General features: G+C 34.0%; 2 protein-coding genes across 4 annotated transcripts in view; one reads left to right on the top strand and one right to left on the bottom strand.

Moving 5' to 3' along the window:
- dennd4a (DENN/MADD domain containing 4A) overlaps positions 1-21,841 on the bottom strand; it is an 80,870-nt gene that overhangs the window by 48,730 nt on the left and 10,299 nt on the right.
- Positions 8,019-21,841, top strand: part of piwil2 (piwi-like RNA-mediated gene silencing 2) — a 28,536-nt gene continuing 14,713 nt past the window's right edge. For 2 of the 3 annotated variants that reach the window (XM_028448463.1, XM_028448460.1), the window contains exons 1-12: positions 8,019-8,094; positions 8,231-8,377; positions 11,881-12,307; positions 12,398-12,499; positions 14,090-14,189; positions 14,345-14,455; positions 15,324-15,441; positions 15,525-15,649; positions 18,523-18,603; positions 18,941-19,054; positions 20,459-20,647; positions 20,799-20,883. In XM_028448463.1, coding sequence (XP_028304264.1) covers positions 11,902-12,307; positions 12,398-12,499; positions 14,090-14,189; positions 14,345-14,455; positions 15,324-15,441; positions 15,525-15,649; positions 18,523-18,603; positions 18,941-19,054; positions 20,459-20,647; positions 20,799-20,883 — 1,431 coding nt within the window. In that variant the 5' untranslated portion in view covers positions 8,019-8,094; positions 8,231-8,377; positions 11,881-11,901. The remainder of the gene's footprint in view (positions 8,095-8,230; positions 8,378-11,880; positions 12,308-12,397; positions 12,500-14,089; positions 14,190-14,344; positions 14,456-15,323; positions 15,442-15,524; positions 15,650-18,522; positions 18,604-18,940; positions 19,055-20,458; positions 20,648-20,798; positions 20,884-21,841) is intronic. The other variant, XM_028448462.1, reaches the window with a different exon arrangement.

The following is a 21,841-nucleotide window of genomic DNA, read 5'->3' as shown; positions in this document are numbered from 1 at the left end:
CATACAAAAAAACATCAAAACCGTAACAATATACAATAATATTTTTTTGCAGTGGAATGATGAATGATATACCTCTATTATTATTATTATTATTATTATATTATTATTATTTTTTTTTTAATTCTTTCAATTTTGTATATATGATTTTTGATTGCTTGTTCCCTTTCTGTGTCTGTGAATTTTGTAAAATTTTAATGTTTTACATTTTTATTAAAAAAAAAAAAAAAAAAAAAAAAAAAAAAAAAAATTCAGAATCGCTTACTTTCCAAATTTTAATTGGAAAATTTTTGGCTTTTAGCGTATATGTTTTCTATTCCAAACAAGATCAAATACATGCAATATAAAATAATAAATAATATCTATCGCAACTAACTCTTACATAACAAAGTTTGCTGAGATAAGTAACATCTGTGATTTTTGCATAAACAACTGAAGATAATATACTGTACTGCACTTATTTTACAAATGTCCAGTAATTGAACTGTTCTGGAAGAATATAGAACACTTTTTGGTAAATAATTTGAAAGTTACAGTTAGTCTGACAGCAAATACAAAAAACAAAACAAAAAACTACAATAAACAATTAATCTGATGATTTTGCTTGGTAAATTCCACGTCCACAAAATCTAAATTCCAAAAAACTAACCTACACTTTACAGCATTCAGTGTAAATATTATACAAAATCCATCAAATTGATCCATAATAAGAAGTCTATCCACACATTCAATTTGATCAATGATTTATTATTAATAGATTAGAATTCTGATTGCTTTATAACCTCTTTAACCTTATACAATGCCTCTTTATTTGTATTTTTTCTGTTGTTCATGATGTCGTGTTTGATGCACTTACTTTTGTACTGTTACTAATAAACATGAATGTACTGTGCATAACACTTAATAATGACAAAAGGTAACAAAAAAAGTAAAAAAATCAAGCATGAGGCAGGGCACCTCAACATAAACACACACATAGAAACCATCATTCTCTCTTTACATTTTCACATACAAGCAATTCATCAACGTATCGTACAAACATCCACCTGACAGCTAAACCTGGACACTGTAACTCAGACACTTAACAAAAAGCAGATGCTTTAAACTTGTGTAAATACAGGGGTCATGGAGCTATAGATTTGGCTTCATTAAAAAGAAAACAATAATAATAATAATTAATGTTTTTTAAAAGTTGCTTTAATCCAAAGAAGTTATTAAAAAACTTCCCTTCAAATAAAAAAAAACACCGTTTAAATCAAAAAAAAGTGCTTGAATGCAAATATAGTTTTTGTTTTTTAAAGCCTGTGATTGAAAGGGTGTTTTTTAATACTTTACTGATTAAAGCAACTTAAAAAATATATTATTATTATTATTATTATTATTGTTATTATTTATTACTATAGAATAATAACTATTCTACCTCCATAGTTTTCTACCCTGGACTGGGCCATCAAAAAAACAAAAAACAAAAGCATAATCATTGATAAAATATCTAATTTTTCACATTGCTGATAAAAGACATTTGAAATATATATAAAATCAATATTAAACAATATCCCAAACATCTTTGCTTTAATCAACAACATTCATTTTTACCCTGCAATTGTAGCAAAACATAAAATTATGAATTTGGCATTTTACAGATCTTTTTAAATTTAAAAATCCATGAATAATTTAAGTTTGTTTTCATACAGAATATTGGTCAAGTATTATTTGTCTTGTGAAAATAATTAGATATCAGGCTTTATAATTATTAATACATCAGTGGCTGCATAGCTACACTGGATGGTGAACAAAGTACACATGTTTTGCACTAATCCACTGTAAACATACATGAGTTTACATTGTCGACACATACATGGCATTTATAATGAGGCTCTTTAAGAACATAGCATGCACGAGAGCATTTGCAAACCAGAGTTTTAAATTGGAAACTTTCTTGAGTGAAGCATCAGTCCAAACAGGGATGAATAATTCAAATGAAATCAACTAAAGTGTTGATTTTAATGTAAATTCAGGCAAAATGTCACAGTGCCAAACAATCATCATATGAACAATGAAACATGGGGAAACTGAAATACTGATACTATCACACATACTGTAAACACACACACACAAGCAACAAATGAGACAAGAAATACAAAAACAAGTAGTTATTATTAAGCATATGACCTACCCCCTGAACTATTATGATAAATTAATGGTAGATCTATGGAATCACAGGAGTGCCAAAATTAAAAGGAAATGCATGTGGAAATATGAAAAGAATTGATAATACAAATTTGTAAATATAAAGAAATCAATAATAAAAATGTGGAAATATAAAGAGAATCAATAATGAAAAAATATATAGTATTTTCAGTATTTATTGGGTATATATAACTAATCAATGTTTCATTTAGACAGGTTGGGAAATGTACCTATAGTGTAAAAGGTCTACACATGTATTCAGAACAACTTCACTTTGTTTCTTACACAAACTTGATCAAAATAAAACTGAGAAACAACAACAACAAAAAAGATTTTGTGTGTCAGTCAGCGGTACCAGGTTGTGGAACAGTTTGTGTGTTGAAATAAAAAAAAAAATGTCTGAATTTAAAGCAATTTAAATATAAATGCATAAAGTTTATCTTCTCGAAGCACAAGTGTTAAAGGGATAAAATAGTAAATAGGTGTGTATATACTTGTGTATGTGTAAACAGATAATGGATCACATGAATTGTATAATTATATATCTATCAATGAATTATGTGTATATTTATAGTGTAAATAGGTGTATATTATAAGAAGATTATATGTATAGTACTAGATGTTACGATCATAGTATATACTTCCTCCTACTCCTTTTCAAACATGTACAAGCTTGATGAGCAGGATTTCTGTACCATTTGTTCTCTCTCTTCTACCTTGTTTGATTTATTTCCATTTTTTTTCTTAATTTTTTTTTAAAATTGCAATTATTATTATAATTTTATGAGATAAACTGTTTTGTGTTCATGTTCGAAATAAAATTAAATCAAATCAAATATGGAATATGGAACCTGGTCCTACTGCCCTCTGCTGCCCTTGTGTGGTGATTATCTGAAGATACAGTGTTAATAAAAATAATACTGCTATTCTTTAATACATCTATGTTGTAAGTACTGTCATTGGTTGGAGCTAATTAATGTCCCTCTCTTAAAGCAATGGGGAAAAAAGCAGCTAAATATATATATATATATATATATATATATATATATATATATATATATATATATGTATATATATATATCATTTGAAAAATACAGTGTTAGTAATAAATTGAAAAGTCAAGGTCAAAAACTTACTCAGTGGCAAAGACTAATTTGTCTTAGGAGAAAAAGGACAGTGAAGAGGAGTAACAACAGGAACAATGACTGCAGACGAGAACACATCACATAAAAAAGGACAAAAAAAAAAAGGGAAGAAACGAGGTTGGATGTAAAATTATCTGTGTTCAAATTAGGGGACGGATCTGGATAAGCATAATGCTTTTTTCCGTCGCCCTTTCCGGCATGAAAAAGGACAAAAAAAAAAAAAAAAAAAAAAAAACAATGATGTGATTTTGCTCTGAATGTCAAATGAATTTCTGTGAATGCAACCATGTCGGAAATGAACTGAATAAATAAAAAAAAATAATAATAAAATAGGTAAAAAAGATGCTCGATTATCAGCGTAATATAAAAAACACCGTCTCTTAGAGTTCAGATCTAGGGTCGCAGGCTCAGCCGGTGAACAGGTTAGACATAACATCGATGTAACTCTAAGCGTATATTTCCCTTGAAACATTTTCAACATCAAGGAATTCAAAGATGTGTGAAATAAACATAAACAGACATAAAGGCTTCGTCATCAAACTGTTAACTCTAATGACTACTGATACTGCTCCAGTGCTTAGTGTTCATCTGCTTTTAATCAATCTCATCATTGTTGTTAGTAGATTCTAAAACATCGGTGAAATTCAAAGCCTGAGACAGGATGAAACATGTTATCCCATATACCCTATAATACCAGAGGTGGGCAACTTTTGTCACAGAGGGGCCATAAAAAAGTGATTTTCTGATCCGAGGGCCACATTATCAACACTTATGTCAGAATTCATAATAATGACCAATCTGAGCATTAATACAGGGAAGAACAATACGTTTGTATTGTCATTTCATGCATTCTATTGACATGCGTTTTTTGGTGTCATTTATTGTTTTGTTTCATTATTGTTGTTGTCTTGTTTACTTTTACAGTAGTTTTAATGTGTGTCTTTGAAGTCACTTTGCTCATTTGTTAGTTTTTGTTGTTTTGTGGGTTATGAGCCAATTTGTGTATCTTCTTTGTTGTCATTTTGGGATTTTGGAGACATGTTTTATGTACACGTTTTATAATTTTTCTCTCATTTGGTGTTTTTTTTTTTTAGCCATTGTGTGTTTTTGGAGTCATTTTGTGTTATGTTTATGTTGTCAGTTTGTATTTCTGTAATTTTGCATTAGGGCTAGGCAATTTTGCCTAAAAGAAAATCTTTGATATTTTAAAGAAAAATTTGAGTTTCGATTTTATTTTTTATTTTTAATGCACTGAAAATGACTGCAGACATCAGATATTATGTCAAAAGTGCAACTTTATTGCTGTGATTGTTCTCAAGAGTTAAAATGTAGAGAAAAATAAAAAGTAAATGAGGCTCTGTCATTCAACAATTTCAAGCTTTAACCCAGGTTCAAGCACAAGTGCAACAGCAACTTCACAGTAGCTTCAATTTCCTGATTAAAAAAATCAGATGTTTTATAACATATAACATTACAATTAAAAAAATAATAAACTCTTCCCTTAGAAGATAAATATAAACATGATAATAAACATGCCTGTGGCCTACTCAAAGGGTAAACACATGTAAAGAGGGGGCTGGCTCACATTGCGCTACGGTAACCCACAAGGATGGAACGTGATATATATATACTGTATATAATCTTTTTTTTTTTTAATTAAAACTCAAATTAGCAAAATTAAAATTGTTTTTATCTACAAATTAGATAAATCGATTAATACAATTTCTGGTCCAGCCCTTATTTGTATGTGTTTTTAACTCATTTTGTGCATTTACGTCAAGGGCCGCTCAAAATTAGTTCATTCATGTGTATGTATGTTTGTATATGTGGGTACATATGTATAGACAGTATGTTTGATATATAAACTGTTTATTTAAAACTTGTGCAGAATATATATTGAATATATATTGTAAAAATATTAATATAAGTTAAAAAAAAAAAGAATTGTGTATGATATTATGTAGAGAGCCTTGTTTTGTTTTGTTTTGTTGTGATGGGGTAGGTGTGTATAAGCTTTGCTTCAACCAACACCAGCTGATGAATTACACAATTGAGCGTTATTTATGTTGTTGTTGTTCTGAAGACTGTCAAAATAAATTCAAAATTCAAACATTAAAAAAGCTGTTTCTCAGTTCTTTGAACAAATTGAAAATACTTTGATATGTCCATTAAAATAAAATATCTGTTGTTTCCTACTTTATCAATTGGATAGTCTCTCACCCCAACAACATTTAGGCATTAGTTCATCGCTTAAGTCTTTACATGCAAAATGGTTGAATGTTGTCGTCATAACATATTTCTACATATACATTTTCAAAATTTTCTAAATCTGTCCTGATTTGGTAAATTACTCCAAGGTGAACCTTGACTTCTTCTAACAAAGTTATATGTGTGAGGCATTAGATCAGAGATGGGCAACTTCTATCAGTCAAATTCGGGGGCTACATGACCAACATTTATGTTAGTATTTAGAATAATGACCAATCTGAGCATTAACAAAGGAAAGAACAAAGGTTTCTTTTTCTTTGAAACCCTTTTGTGTGTGTTTTCTTGGTGTTTTTGTGAGTTTATAGACCTTTCTTGTATTTTCTTGTCAGTATGGGAAATTTTTGTTGCCTTTTTGTGTGTTTTTCAAGTCATTATGTGTGTTTTTGTCATATTTTTTGTGTTATTGTTGTCTTTTTGTGCAATTTCGCATTTTGTGTGTCTTTGAAGTCCTTTTGTGCATGTTATTTTTGTAGTCATTGTATGTTTAAGTGGTTGTTTAGTGTTTCTTAGTTATCATTTTGTATCATTTCTGTGTTTCTGGTGTGTTGTGTGTTCATATAACTTCAAATTTCCTGAATTACAATTTTGCATTGGTTGCCGCACAAAATTGGACACCAGTTGCCGTCTGCATTAGATCAACCAACACACAACACAATATTACAATATCTGAAGATAGAAGGACAAAGAATTGGAGAGGGATCATCAGCCATAGAGAAGGAGAAGAAGAAGAAGAATAGTGGGGTTGCATGGAGGAGGAGTTGGCAGGTAAAACAGAGGAGGAGCAGAACAGGCCGAAGTCCTATCGATGTTCCCATGAGATTAGAGCCACAAAGGTAGACCACGTTCTCAATAACGCTCTTACTGCTTTGAGTCACATCGTTTATTGAAGACAAGTGACGAGAGTCCATTCAATGTGGATGAAGGCTGTGCCAGCATCAGTTCTAAAGCCTCTCCTCAGGGCAGAGTATTTCTGTCTCCATTGTTGGGACACGCATGGACGTTTGCCAGACTTTTATCAGAAGGACTGAGAGGCTCAGAGGGTCATTCGTGTTCTGTCAAAGGTCAAAGGTCAGACTGACAGAGCCAGAGGGAAAACGACTATAGGTCAGAAGTCAAATATGTTATCTGTGAGAATAGACAGATAGATAGATAGACAGATAGATTGATAGATATACAGATAGATAGATAGATAGATAGATAGATATATAGATAGATATACAGATAGATAGACAGATAGATAGATAGATAGATAGATATACAGATAGATAGACAGATAGATATACAGATAGATATACAGATAGATATACAGATAGATAGATAGATAGATAGATAGATAGATAGATATACAGATAGATAGATAGATATACAGATAGATAGATAGATATACAGATAGATAGATAGATAGATATACAGATAGATAGATAGATAGATAGATAGATAGATAGATAGATAGATAGCTATACAGATAGATAGATAGATAGATATACAGATAGATAGATAGATAGATATACAGATAGATAGATAGATAGATAGATAGATAGATAGATAGATAGATAGATAAATATACATATTGCACAATTAAATAGTACTCAAAGTAACAGTTACTAATTACTTTCATCCCCCACATTTATTTTCTGGTAATAAATCTTGCCATGGTTCCCTTGCATACAGTAAACATCTCATGTATAAACTTAAAAAGGAAGAGACCAAATCTTGCACATATCGATCTTCATTTATTTATCTGTATAAAATAAAAGGTTTGTCAAAATGTGCAATTATTTTGAAAATAAAACAACACCAATTAATTCAATTAAAATTAAAAATAATTATCAGGCTCTAAGTATATTTACATTTACGAACTCTAAAACTGAGAAAATGACCTCCATTCAATTTTGTTTTGGTGTGGAGCATTACGTTTTAATCTGATTGATCGGCTATGATGTGATGCATTTGATTGTTGTATGGTCATTTTATTTTTTGTAGATTTCACAATGTCCTTTGATCATTTAAAAAATCTAAATAAAATAAACAAACAAATAATTATTTACTCAGTAACGGTTGTATGTAGGAATGTAATGAATTACTTTAGTTATTTTAAAACGTACTTAAGTACAAGTACAATTACTGATCTAGGAATTTACTCAAAAAAGTACACAAGTATCCATATAAGCAACTCAATTAACAATAATGTAAGGACTTGTAATCCGTTACTTTCACCTCTGCACACAACTAACACAGAAAATATCATCTTATCAAAGAAGAAATAAATACAAAATATAAAAACATACCTCGTTTTTGAGTAAACTCTTTCTTTAGATGTCTGCTATCGGATAAGGCTGGTCCCGCCAGAGAAAATGATTGACACGATCTGTAGACCAATGGCATGCTTTCCTACTGTGACAATTAACCAATAGGACGCAGCAGGCGGGACCAGTCCACATTTTTTTTTTATTGTGTCTCAAAGGCTTCAAGAACGTCAAAGGATCTGTTCAAGGTGGGTGTTCACTCTGTCATTGAAGTTATGTTTACTTTAGGTCGTTAAAAAATAGTGTCGCAATTTTTTTTCGTATTTGATTGACAAGATCTACAGACCAATGGCATGCTTTCTTACTGTGACAATCAACCAATAGGAAGCAGCAGGCGGGACCAGTCCACATTACACCTGCAACGCTTGGTGCCACCCGCCAAAAAAAACTAACGAAGAAGAAGATCAGTCTTCATTTTTCCGTAATTGTGTCTCAAAGTCGGCTCCAAGAACGTCGAAGGGTCTGTTCAAGGTGGGTGCTCATTTTTGCGTCGCGGTTTTTTCGTGATTTATGTCAGTTGTAATAATTTTGCACTTTTTTGAGAGTGTTGCCTTCCATGAGCTAGGAACTACTAGCTCCTGGTTGCACGAGGATTAGTAATTATGATGTTCAGTCTTTACGTGCAGGTCTTTAACCCGCGTGTGTGTTTATAACGAAGGTAAATTTTCAAGCCACACGTGCAGCTCATTGCCCCTCCAAATAATCCTGACAATAATATATTTTCAGATTTATTGAACTAACAGGGATCAAGTAGCATCATATTTCATAATAAATTAAAAAAGTAAATTAAACTAATCACCTGCATGTAAAAGTGTAGTAGTCCAAAATACAGAAAATAGCAAAGCACTGTTGGCAATCTGTGACAAAAAGCTAAAGAAAACCAAAAAAAGAAATTAACTGCACTTATGAAATAAACAGGGAACAAGTAACATATTTTAGAAATGAATAAAAACACCTGCATAAAAAAACAAACAAGTGCATTCGTAAAAAAATACAGGCAAGTTTGTTTATTGTTCCACTCCATGTAAAGTACATGCCGAAGTAAATAATTGTTTTTGCACAACAGTTCCAAGGTACATTTGGTTTCTGGTCGCATATCTCATGCAGTGTGATATTTAATGCTCTTTTAATTTTTGTTACATTTTTAGGCTATTCATGGTTACTTGCTTTGTGTTTAGGCATTTTGTTTAGTGTTATTGATCTTTATTCTCAATAAAGAAAGGCATTTGGCATTATGATATAAAGTGTGGGGGGAAAAAGTCGGGGCTTGCAGTCCGGAAATAACCGTACTTTGATTAAAATGGCAAGAGATGGCCAAGAATCAATAAACACTATTTCATACTTGCATTTGTTTTCAGCAGAAAAAAACTTGTTATGGGGATTAGTTTTTAGTTAATATTTAATTTGGGTATACCCTTTTGCAGGTCTACAGCTTATACCATTTTAAATGGATAATGCATCTTAAGACAAATACATGGGCTGGGATAAACGATCATTTTTTAAACGATTAATCTCGCGCGATTATTTTTTTTGATGCATTCACTAATCTAACGATTAATTTTTCCAGTTTGATTCGACTGGATTCGATTATTGATTATCTCCTCATTAATTGACTAAAAGTAATTTATACATGTTGATTTTCATATCTAAAATGAAGAGAAAAAAAAACATGAATTCCTTAACATATAATATATGTGTGTAATGCTCTTCCACTCAAAATTCCAAAATAAATTTCAAGTATGAATATAAAAGTACAAAATATTGCATTCAGAGTCAGAAGTAGCATTAGAATAAACTTTCCTTTTACCTAAGTGTGTGTGTGTGTGTGTGTTGTCCTTTAGGAAGTTTAAGGGAAAAATAAAAGGTCAGAATGCAAAGGAAAAACTCCAATAGATGCCTATGTGTACAGCAAATATGCATTGTGTTTAATTTACAAATCAGGACGGACTACTAGGGTATCACAGTGGTATATAAACGTGTTCTCATCGCGTGTGCACGATGCTGTTGCTGCTGCCGCTGATGTCATGGCTGGTGTTTCTTCCGTTGACGCGCTGCCGTCCGGTCACACCCGGGATAAAGGACGAGGGTTACGGGGCCATTTTGCGTCAACGTATTTTTTGTTGTCCCGGCCCTAGCAAATACCTAATTAATTTGCATAATTCACAGGAAATTTCACATTAAGCTTGTATATTGATATGCACAATTGCCCATGCAACTAGAAGAGTGGCTATTGACAATGGCAAACTTGCTTGAGACCTCTGTAGAGGATTGATGGAAGATTTGTGCCAAAACAGGGCTCGAGACTGCGATCAAATTGGTTACATATGTGACTATTTTTTCAGTGTGTGCGAGTGAAAATCTAGGCGCATCTGTGCGAGTGCGTATGGTGGCCTTATTTTGGACGGAGCGGCTGAGCGCTTCGTCATGTCCCACAGTGCACTTCTCTCTCTCTTGCTCCGCGCTGTGGGTGAGGAGACGTGCACGCTCACGCAACTTGGCTGCGGGTAATGCAACGGTGAATGGACGGAGTATAAACACCAATGTCTCACATTGAGAGCAGCAGTAAAAAGGAAGAACATGCTGAGCGCAGCGATAGAGCGTACACGCTCATCAGAACCAGCATGGAGGGGCCAGAACTGATGGACTATGATGCCATGCCAGATGTTCAGCTGTGGTTCTCCCAGGGCAGGGGTCTGCAGCCTGTAGCTCTGGAGCCTAATGTGGCTCTTTAACTCTTATGCAATGGCTCCCCATAGCTTTAAAAAAACTATTGAAATAGTTATTTTTTTACAGAAGTTTTTAATGATTAATGACAAATGAAATCAAGACATAATTTGTTAACCTAAAATAAATCACGTTGTGCAATGACTCAGCCACCTTCCTATTTTACCTCCTGCAACATCTACAGACCATCAACTTTCCTGCACCTGTGACTAACCTTAAGTTTTAAATCCCTGGAAGAAAATAGAGATTTTAATTGTGTGGGAACAAATTCATTTAACCACCAATGTGCCGTTTAAATATGCGTGTTTTATGGGTGGCAAGAAATTAGCAATTAGCAAGTGTTGACCACATGATCATGCAATATCAAATTCAACTTACTTTTTGTAGCCTTTCATATAATTTGCTAAAAAAAAAAAAATTCTTTATATAACATTGTGTTCATGTAAACTGAGATGCATAACAATTTGAAGATGCCTGATACTGTTTTATTTCTAACTGTTTTTAAGTTGTCATTTACATGATCAATATAAATCAAATCAAATTAAATCAAACATTATTCTATATAATTTTAACTGTATAGAATTTAATACACTGTATTATCTTCATTGAGAAGATATTTTTTTTTTGGCTCCGGGAGGAGATGAGGTAAAATGGTTTCTTGTAGAGTAAAGGTTGCAGACCCCTGAACAGGGGAAGAGGGTTAGGAGACCCCACTATAAGAGCTGGACCCTCTGAATTGAATTCCATGGGGTGAAGCAATGCAGATGCTAAGTTATGCTACTGTTAAGTTAATTCAAGTACAGCCTTTCTGTAAAATAAAAAAACAGAATACTTGTAACCTGTTATGCTTTGCTGTTAAAAAAATTTGTTTTCTTTTAAAATGATATAAAATAAATGACCTGTTATTTCAACCACTGCTTGTTGCAGAAAAAAATAATACTGACACTAAAACCTGAAACCATTTAGCAAATATATCTCGAGTCATTGCCAATCTTTACTTCTTACAAAACTACGGTACGCCAGTTAAGTCAAGTATTTATCAGCATGCATGGCTATGCTGTACATCCCCCCCACCCCTGCTCAAAAAAGGAAAAAAATAGTACGACCAAATTCTGTGCTGATGCGACCAACTGAGAAAGTTAGTGGCACCAGTGCCACCACTGGAAAAGTTAGTGTAGAGCGCTGTAAAAGTTCTTTGATTACCATCCAAGCAAATGTTTTTAAAATGTACATTCCATTTTATCCCTCAGCTTAGTCTTCAAATTGATTAAATGGATCCAAAAATCCCTCCAGACCTCAGTGAAATGGGGGCCGTCCCTTGGCTGGGACGTGGAAGGGGACTCCAGCCTCAGGAATTGCCCTTTGGCCGCAGTCGAAGTCTGACTCCATCTACTGGGGCCCCCATTTTTGGGAGAGGCAGAGGTTTCTCTGCTCCTAGTGATTACTTAAAAGAACAAGTCATTCCTACTCCTCTCCCTGAGCCTGTGATTGGAAGAGCGAGAGGTCTGTTGGCGTCACTTGATCATTTTGGCGTTGGACGAGCCAGGGGAAGTTTATATTCAGCACAAGAACCAAAGGTAGGGGTAGCTAGAGGTGCACTGCTTCCTCTACAGAGACCTGGGCCTCCATGTGAGACAGTGACCCCCCCCATGGCTGGAGTCAAACAGACTGAAGAGGTAAGAACAACCAATCAGTCGGTAGATTTACACTGTGTACAAACTAGATAAAGAATATTAAAAGAATGCTGGTAATGTTTTTGTCTACATATTCCCATATCAACGCACCATCAGGGATCACCACTGGTCTCAATGTTCAGAGGAATGGGACTTGAACCACTCACCTCAACGCAAAGAGATGCGCCCCCAGTCGGTAAGTGTCTAAAAAAATAAAAATGTTTAAATTGGTTGATAGCGGTTCAACATAAAAACATTTTAAAATGAAATGATGATAATTCTGACCAAGGGTAATACATATGGAAACACCTGAATTAAAAAAAAACAACACTCAACTATCGATAAAATGTTTTGTCGCTTTCATGAGGAGGTATTTTAGATGTTTCAATATTGAAATGTGTCGCAAAAGCGCTATGGAAACACTTTTTTTCGCTAAAAATTACAGGATGTGACGTGTGACACAGTTGCAAGGCTCCGGCCCAAAACAGCCTTCAATGGAGACACGTTTAAAGTGCGATTATACTTTTTTGACGTTTAGAAATATTGCTTTTATTTTCCGAAAATCTGTAATGGAAACCCAGCTATTGTTATGGCAGTTTTGGATGAAGTCAAACTCATTATCATGACATCTTTTTTTAAAAAACATTTATTATAGTCTATATCAGGGGTCAGCAACTTTAAATTGTGTACTTGAAAGTTCTACAATACAAAAAGTCCAGTTACTGTCCCTAATGAATAGGCTGTTTTCATATTTCTGTGCAGGTTGTTTGTGGAGCTTGTATGATAATAAATGTTTACGTTCTGCGCTGCATCAAAATGTGTCCAAACTTTGCTCCAATTTCTTTTTCCTCACTCGTCTCGTCTCCATCGCTTACTTTCTGCGTCTGAACAACTATCTCTGTCCTCTCGTGCTGAGTTTTTAGCCATGCCCCTCTCCATTTGAAGTTGTAGCCAGGAAGAGCTACACACGTGTGGCTGAAAACCTAAAACAAATCAGCTCCACATCAAGCGCAGAATCCTGTCCTTCTATCTATCCAGGAATGTTAAATGCACAAACTCTGGTTCCAACATTTTGTGCACACTTGTTATATGTCCACTACCACTCAAAAGTTTGGACACACCTTCCTATTTAAATGCAATGGGCAGGAGTGTCCCAAAGTTATGACTGGCAGTGTACAAACGGGTGTAAGAAAAAATCGATTCGGTGATAAATCGCAATATTTCACTGAATTGATTTTTTTTTTTTTTAGCATGTTTTTAACAAAAAATGAAAACATTTTATTGCTCTAACAAACTAGGTGTCGGTGAACGCACCATCAGACCTTGTTAAACTATCTCACACCTCATTGTATATTAGCTTAGAAATTGATTTCACTGGGCACTTTTATAGATACATGTAGTTATTAAAAAAAAACAATTGAAGAACTTCACACAAACAATCTGTTGTAGGTGCAAAAGTTAAACTTTTTTGAAAAATGTAATTTGACAATTTGATAAACATAACACTTGTTTTTTTTAACAAAATGAAATAAATTGTATGTCATATTTTTTTTTTACTTATAAAGGTGAAATTTGTAATTATTGATATCATATTGTTTAGTGTTGGGATATGCAAATCATGTATCGTATCGTCGGATTCATGACAATGCACATCGTCAAGTGAACATGTATAAATAATTTTCATTTTGTCTGTCCCATGGCGGTAGCAGCCTCAGAATTGAAGCTGCATAGACTGACGTGTTTCAATAAAGTTAGCTGCAAACTTATTTTTTTATTTTTATTAAAGGGAGACAAGACCTTGGAGACATTGAACAAGGTGCCCAAGGCGGTGCCATTGAAGAACCAGAGAGCGTTCCACCTGTAGTTGCAGAGACTATAGAGAGCAAGTAAGTTGTGGTGGAGGAGTGAAGTCTTCATTGTAGTCTCTGTTGGTGCCATTTGTAAATGTGACTTGTTTGTTTTTAAAGACGTGTCGGGAATGGCCAAATTGGACACCTGTTATGGTGAAATTATTTTTTTTTTTATATCTACCTCTGACCAGAAGTCCACTTGATAAAACAGGAGCAAAAGGAGTTGAAATACAGATTGGATCCAACCATGTTCCAATCAACTGCAAAAACCCTGCTGTTTATCAGTACCATGTGACATTCACGTAAGTATCCCTTGCTCTCAGCAGATTGATTTGTATTTAAAAAAAGTGCATCTCACTTGTTTTAACATAATTTATCTTGTATGGATTAAAGCAGTGTTTCTCAAATGGGGGTACGTGATGGCACTACAGGGGGTACTTTAGAGAGAGGAAAATTAACAAATGAAAGCATTAAAAATATGGGGTTTTATCATGTTTTTCAGTTAAAAATGAGAATCACACTTATCAGCAACTCACAAAACGACAACAAAAACACCAAAAATTAAAGATAAATATACTAAATAATAAAAAGAACAGACAAACAACAAAATAAACAAAATTACACCAAAATAGAGAAAAATACCATTACCAGCAACACACAAAACGTCAACAAAGACACACTAAATGAGAGAAAAATACACAAGATCACGCCAAAAATACATCCAAAACTACATAAGAAACAACCAAACACGCACACACACTAAGATAGATTTTTAAATAATAATAACACACAAAACTATAGTAATAAATTTATTCAGGAAGCACTAAATACTGTTTCATTCCACTTATTTTAAAAATTCTTTAAAATGTGTTATCACTCATTCATTCCATCATTATGCTTTATAGTTGTTGTTTCCCAGAATTCTGAGCAAAATGTAATAATCGGACATAAGGGGGTACTTGTATTCAAAAGTAAGAGAGAGGGGACTTGAGCCAAAAATGTTTGAGAACCACTGGATTAAAGAACGATTGTAAAGAAAGTGTTCTTAAAGAAAGACTTATATTTTCAAAAGCTGAGGCAATGATTTCTCATATTACTGTAATTTGTGGCAGCTTAGTTAAAAAGAACAAAGTACTTCACTTACTATGTATTTCTGATTTTTATTCTCAGTCCAAGCGTTGAGTCAATGTCGATGCGTTACGGCATGATGAAGGATCATCGCTCAACCACAGGAGAAGTGGTAGCGTTTGACGGCTCCATACTCTACTTGCCTGTAAAACTACCGAATGTAAGTCATTCTGATATTACGTAATATTTTTAATGCTTTCAATAATGTCCTTTGACTAAAATGTTTATTTTAATGGTTTGCAGGTTGTTCTTGTCAAGAGTGTGAGACGGACTGATGAACAGGAAATAGAAATCAAAATCCAGCTGACAAAGGTTTTGCCTCCCAACTCTGATCTCTGCATCCCATTTTACAACGTGGTGCTGAGAAGGTAATTCATTATGGTGGCGTTTGCCATAAATATATATATATTAAAGGTCCATATCATGCTATTTTTCACACATCTCCATTTGTTCTAAGAACCCCAAAAACCTAACATTTGAGGTTATTTTTCCTAAACTCGTCTGTTTTCCAGAGTTTTAGCCTCTGAAAAGTCACTTTCTGAGCCACTCTACACAAATAGGCTGATTTGCGGCCTACTTATGCATATTCATGAGTGGGCATGTCTATAGACGGGACACTGACTTCTTTCACCCCGCACGGTGACGTAGGGCCAGAGAACGCCTCTCCTCCCACCCACTCTGTAGCCGAGCTCATGCTGCTTTAGAAACACAAGACAGATCTTGGGGGCGGGGCGTTCGCCGGTACATACATAGACTGTAGAAAATACATACATAGCATAGGACACTGAAATGCGCACCTTCGTGGGCGTGTCTGTTTACATGTCAATCACGGCAGAGAGCTTCCTGGAGGCGTGGCTTCTCCAGCTCAGTGCCGTGTCAAATTTGTCATCAAAGTGGGAACGCGTCATCAAATTGTAGCGAGGTGTTTGGGCTCACCCTGCAGTAAGAAAGGAGCAAATCACCCTCTAACTAATGATTGAGGGAATCAATGAAAAAACACTTTAGGCATGTGTATGAAGCCCACATAGCACTTTTATGATGTTTAAAGCACAGAAAAACATGGACCCTTAAAGGAAATTCATTGCTCTTGAATAAGTCACGCACCTACATGAATAAATCCCCTTTTATTTTATTGAGGTAACTGCCAACTACTCTCAAAATGGGTCCGTGGCCTACATTTGGGTTGCAAAATGACAAGTCCTGCAATACTTTAACTGCAGATGGCTCTGTTAAATTAAATGAGGAAATTACCACATTTTGGTCTCCTAGTAAGTCATCAGTTTCTAAACTCATAAAAAGCCTCAAGTCTACGGTGGAGTTTACATTTATTAACCTAAGAAATAAGGAAGTTGTAGTGTAAATGATAACAGGTCGACAGCATTCTAGTAAACGGCGCCAAAAACTAGTTGTTTTTTGTCTTTTAGTCATATAATAATGTAACAACAGCATGTGTTTAAAAATAGATGTAAGTGTGATCAATGTAAAGCAACACATACCAAGAACATTTTTAAATGCTCAGAAATTGTGTTCATTACCATTGGAAATGTTGAAAATCTAAAGCACAATAAAAACTGGTAATGGAAACACCTGAATTAAAAAAACACTCATATTGCTACGCTTTCATGAGGAGGAATTTCAGACGTTTCAATATTGAAATTTGTCACAAAAGCGTTTTGGAAACACTTCCGCAAATACACGTCAGAGAGTGACGTACTTGGTCACATGACCACTGCTCTCCGAGAAAACGAGTGTTATGAGGAGGTTCTAAGCATCCATCTTCCTGCAGCAAAGTCTCGTGGGATGAGATTTCACGGGAGTTACAAGGCTCCAAAACAACCTTCAATGGAAAAACGTTCAAAACACAATTATATTTTGTCAAGATTTAGTAACATTGCTTTTATTTTTGCGAAAATCTATAAAGGAAACCCAGCTAATGTTTGAGTGAGAAATCCATAAACCGCGGCGTATTTGAACCTTTCATGCTGATGCACGCTCACATGCACACGCCTGCATGGAGCTGCTGACGACGACGATTTGAAAGTTAACTTGGGCCGTCTGGAAATACTTTCGGCTAAAAAGTGACAAAGTTTATCACAAACTGAGAAACACAAAAGTGTGCGTGCGTGCGTGTGCGTGCGTGCGTTAGACTGCTGCGTTTGTGTCGTTAAAAAGTCAAAACTTTGCTTTGTATTCAGCATTTGGTGGGTTTCTACTTTAATTATCCATTTTTCTGTTGATTATAAATATGAGGCTGTTGTTGACGAGACCTGAAACATCGTAGGTTATTGATAGTTTAAAAGTTCTTTTCGAGACACTCAAAGGCACTTTACAACATAAAAACAACAAGAGCATTGATAGAAGAAAATATGACAGAGAAAAGAAGCGAGTGGGTGGTTTAAACATTAAAAGCTGAGTGAAACAGGTGAGTTTTGAGTAGTGATTTGAAGCATGGGAGGTCGGTGCAGATGTGGCTTGGTAAGGAATTCCATAGGGTGGGGGCAGCTACAGAGAAAGGTCTGTCCCCTCAGGTTTCTGTGCTTGGTTCTGGGGACAGTGAGGAGGTTTGCATCTGAGGAGCGGAGGCTGCGGGAGGGAGTGTAGGGGTGGAGCAGATCTGCGAGGTTTTAGGGGGCCTGATTATTAAGGGCTTTATAGGTGAGAAGGAGTACTGTAAAATATTCTGGCTCCTACTGGTGAAATAACCGATGTATCCTTGCGTCCATTTATTTTTGTGTAATCATTACGCTCTGAAATTATGTCATCAGGATAATTGAAATGAAGTTAATTTAAATGAAGTTGATCAAACTTAATCATCAAACCTGCTCAGATTCAGCAAATCATTGATCCATGAGGGGAAATGTGACAATGCTGCTCTCATATCCTTATAAGATACAGTAATTAATAAGGAATACTCCATGTCAGTATAACTTATATCTACCATTAAGTTTATCTCACTCATTATTTTAAATTACATTTTTATTTTTGACATACATTTTTGTTTCATTATGGTTTTTTTTTTTTAGTATTTTGTTTCCTCACAGGAGTTAAAAACTAATATTTTATGAAAAAAATGATTAATATTTCTAAACAAAATGGAATTGTAAAAAATTTAAGTAGAAAACACGGAATTTGGGAGAAAAAAATAAAACGCAATTTGGAAGAAAAAATTATTTTATAGGGCCCTACTATGTCACTATTGGATTGCTAATCATAACATCATTCTGTTTCATTTTTCTTAAAGGGTAATGAAGATTCTTGGTTTGACTTTAGTGGGTCGGAATCATTACTACCCTGAGAACGCCATTATTCTGAGCAAACATCGGTGAGTATCACCTTCCATTCTAACGCGAGTGGTCGAATGCAAATTATTGCTACACTGTAATTTTAGGGCTAGTTGTCTTTTTGCAGACTTTTTTTTTTATTATTGAACAATTGCATTGCTTTCAGTCAATCCAAAATATTATTAAACCTCAAACCTGAATATTTGAGGAAGTATAACTGAGTTTTTTGGCTTTCTTCTAAGAATACGTATTTGCACAATTATTGGGCTGCTATAACATGTTATATTATGTATAAGTGGTTTCATGAAATACTAATTTTCCTAGTAGTTTTGCACAAAGTGATTATTTAAAAGAATGGTCACTGTTTTTTCTTAAAAGGCTTCAAGTGTGGCCTGGATACGAGACTAGTATCAAGCGCACAGACGGAGGTCTGCACCTGTCGGTGGTCGTCTCCCACAAAGTGCTGAGAAACGACTCTGTGCTGGATGTCATGTAAGTAGGGATGTTACGATTCACTCAACTTCCAATATGATACAATTCACGATACAATTCTCTCACAATTTATTTTACGAAATGAGACTGGAGACAAATGATGACTGAAAAATATAAGAATATTTTTTTTTCAGTAAAAGAAAAATACTGTACTTTTTTCTTTTATCTTTCATTGACAAAAGAATCCCTTGATAAACTATGCAAAACAATGAAATGTAATTAAAAATAAATCCTGAATGAAATAAATAAAGAAATAATATAAATGAAGAAGCCTATTCATTTAAAATCTGGCTCTACAGTAAACTATGCAAAACTGCATAATAGTTATAATATAAATAAAGAAACTTTAGCTTTCATTCTTTCTTGTTTCTCCCTTTCCTCTCTGAGCTCCTCTTACCTTGGATTTTTCTTTCTTTTTCACTTCTTTCATTTTGTCCTGGGGAAGCCAAAATGCTTCCACACTTCTGATTTAAAACATGGTGGTGCGTCCTGAATTTCAAATTCTAAATATATGGCGCTCTCTGCTGTAAAAAAAAAAAAAATACTGCGATTCAATTTCAGAGAATCGATGTGAACCGTGACATTTTTGAATCAATTTTTAACTGCCTCACGAATAATCTTTGCATCCTTACATGTGAGTTGTTAAAATATCATTATTTTACGTTTTTGTTCAGGTTAGTTATTGAGAGAATTCTTTGTTAATGTGTTAATGGTGCAGCTAGTAATATAAACGTTAACAATTTAGTCTCCTTTCAAACTACAAATTATAATTTTTTCAACTAAAGTACAGTCGACACTTTAATTCCAGCAGGTAAATAGAAGTTAATTTTGTTAAGTTTGTTAAAGTAAAATCAAAACTTGTTTTGTAAAATCACTGTCATTTATACTTTTTGTTTTCTTTAACAAGTAGGGGGAAATCGTAAATCAAATTTTTTGTGAGAAAATCTGAGATTTAATTTTTGGGCCATATCACCCAGCCCTAGGTGTAACAATTTGTTTTAGCAACAATTCGATTTGAATCCCGATTTGCTATTGTCGATTCGATTCATGGATGATATTGGTTAATTTGGAATGATTGGATCTGAAACAATTCAGTGACTTAAAATTGATTTCAGTAACTTTTTTGCCAAAATAATAATTCAACCGTTGTTACTGTGAAATAAATACCTGAATATACTGGACAGTGCTGGTGGTGTTTCATAGATTCCTGATGTTTCTTGTATGAGAATCGTCTATAAATACATTATGGACATAAACAAACAAATAAACAACATTTAACTGACTCTTCTGCTTGATACCAACAGGCTCACGATAAGTATGATACAAAAAGCCATTACATATCACAGGTCGATGTGTTGAAATATAAAAGCAGAATTTCTCAGCTTGTGTTCTTTCACCTTCCAGGAACATGTTGTACCAACGAAGCACGGAGAACTTCCAAGACGAATGCACCAAAGAACTGGTGGGGTCCATTGTAATCACTCGTTATAATAATCGCACCTACCGCATCGATGCCATTGAGTGGAACAAGTCGCCCAAAGACACGTTTACTTTAATGGATGGCACTAAAACCTCTTTTGTGGAATACTACAGGTATAGCTACAGTGTTTGTCTGCTTTGTTACGGGCGTGAGTTATTTTGTTTCACAAAGAAATGCAATTTTTTTCAAATTTGAATTAGAACAATGTCTATTTAATATTTGGTTTATATTTTCTTCTATCCATTCACTTTGATTATTCAACAGAAAAAACTATGGGATAACAGTGAAAGAGATGGATCAACCGTTGCTCATGCACAGACCAAAGGAGCGATCAAAACAAGGAGGAAAGGTACAACATGTTCATTTATTTAGTTAGGTTTTGCTAGAAGTTCTCAACTTGAGTGTCACCATACGTGATATCATAGTGTCACCTTTTGCCTACAGACAGCACTGCATCAGCACTGCATTTTCAATTTTGAAATATACATTTTTGTTGCTATGTTTTTTGCCCCCAAATTCCCTGGTTTGACAGAACCCAATGAATTGTTTCTTCTCGGAATAAGAAATTGTTAATGTGTAACAAATATGCTCAAAAGACACATTCAAGATTCTCACCAGGAAATTTTCACAGCATAGGGGATCGCGTGGCACCACTGGCACATGAAATTTTGAAATTGATAACTCTCAGAGGGCCAAATTTAATGAAGTAAAAGCTAAAGTTTGCATTTTTGTAGATGTTTTTAATCTTTGTTCCAGCCTTGCTTTAAAGCTAAAAGTTATTTGTTGAATTGGGTAAGGTGATGATGAATGTAGTTAGTTACTAATGCTTGGTATAGATTCTCCACTAATAAATACTCACACACACTGTAGAGTCAAGAAATAACAGTCTAAAGACTGATTCCAAGATGCTCTTTTCAAATTTTAATGAGGTATTACCATAAATGCGGCAGATTAAAAAGAGTTAAAACTACCGGTGCACGCCTAATAAGGCTGTGCAATTAATCAAAATTCAATCACAATTTCGATTTTTACACTCAACAATTACAAAAATTATATAAACAAGAAAAAATTTGATTAAAAAAAAAATATATATATATATATATATATATATATTTTTTTTTTTTATTTTGTTGTTTAATTTCACATATGTTTTATTTGCTAAATAAAACAAGCTTCCCCGATTTCGGATATCTACAAAGAATAAAGCTTGGCGCACATGAAAAAAAACTACTATTAATACAAACTTTGAATTGTTTAAAGAATATATTTTACATTGTTTTGTACAAAAAATAAACAACTTTTTGGTT

The sequence above is a fragment of the Gouania willdenowi genome, chromosome 6 (genome assembly GCF_900634775.1).
Source record: "Gouania willdenowi chromosome 6, fGouWil2.1, whole genome shotgun sequence".
NCBI classification, from domain to species: domain Eukaryota; kingdom Metazoa; phylum Chordata; class Actinopteri; order Blenniiformes; family Gobiesocidae; genus Gouania; species Gouania willdenowi.
The sequence above is the reverse complement of the archived record's forward strand: the minus strand, read 5'-3'. Positions and strand labels throughout refer to the sequence as shown.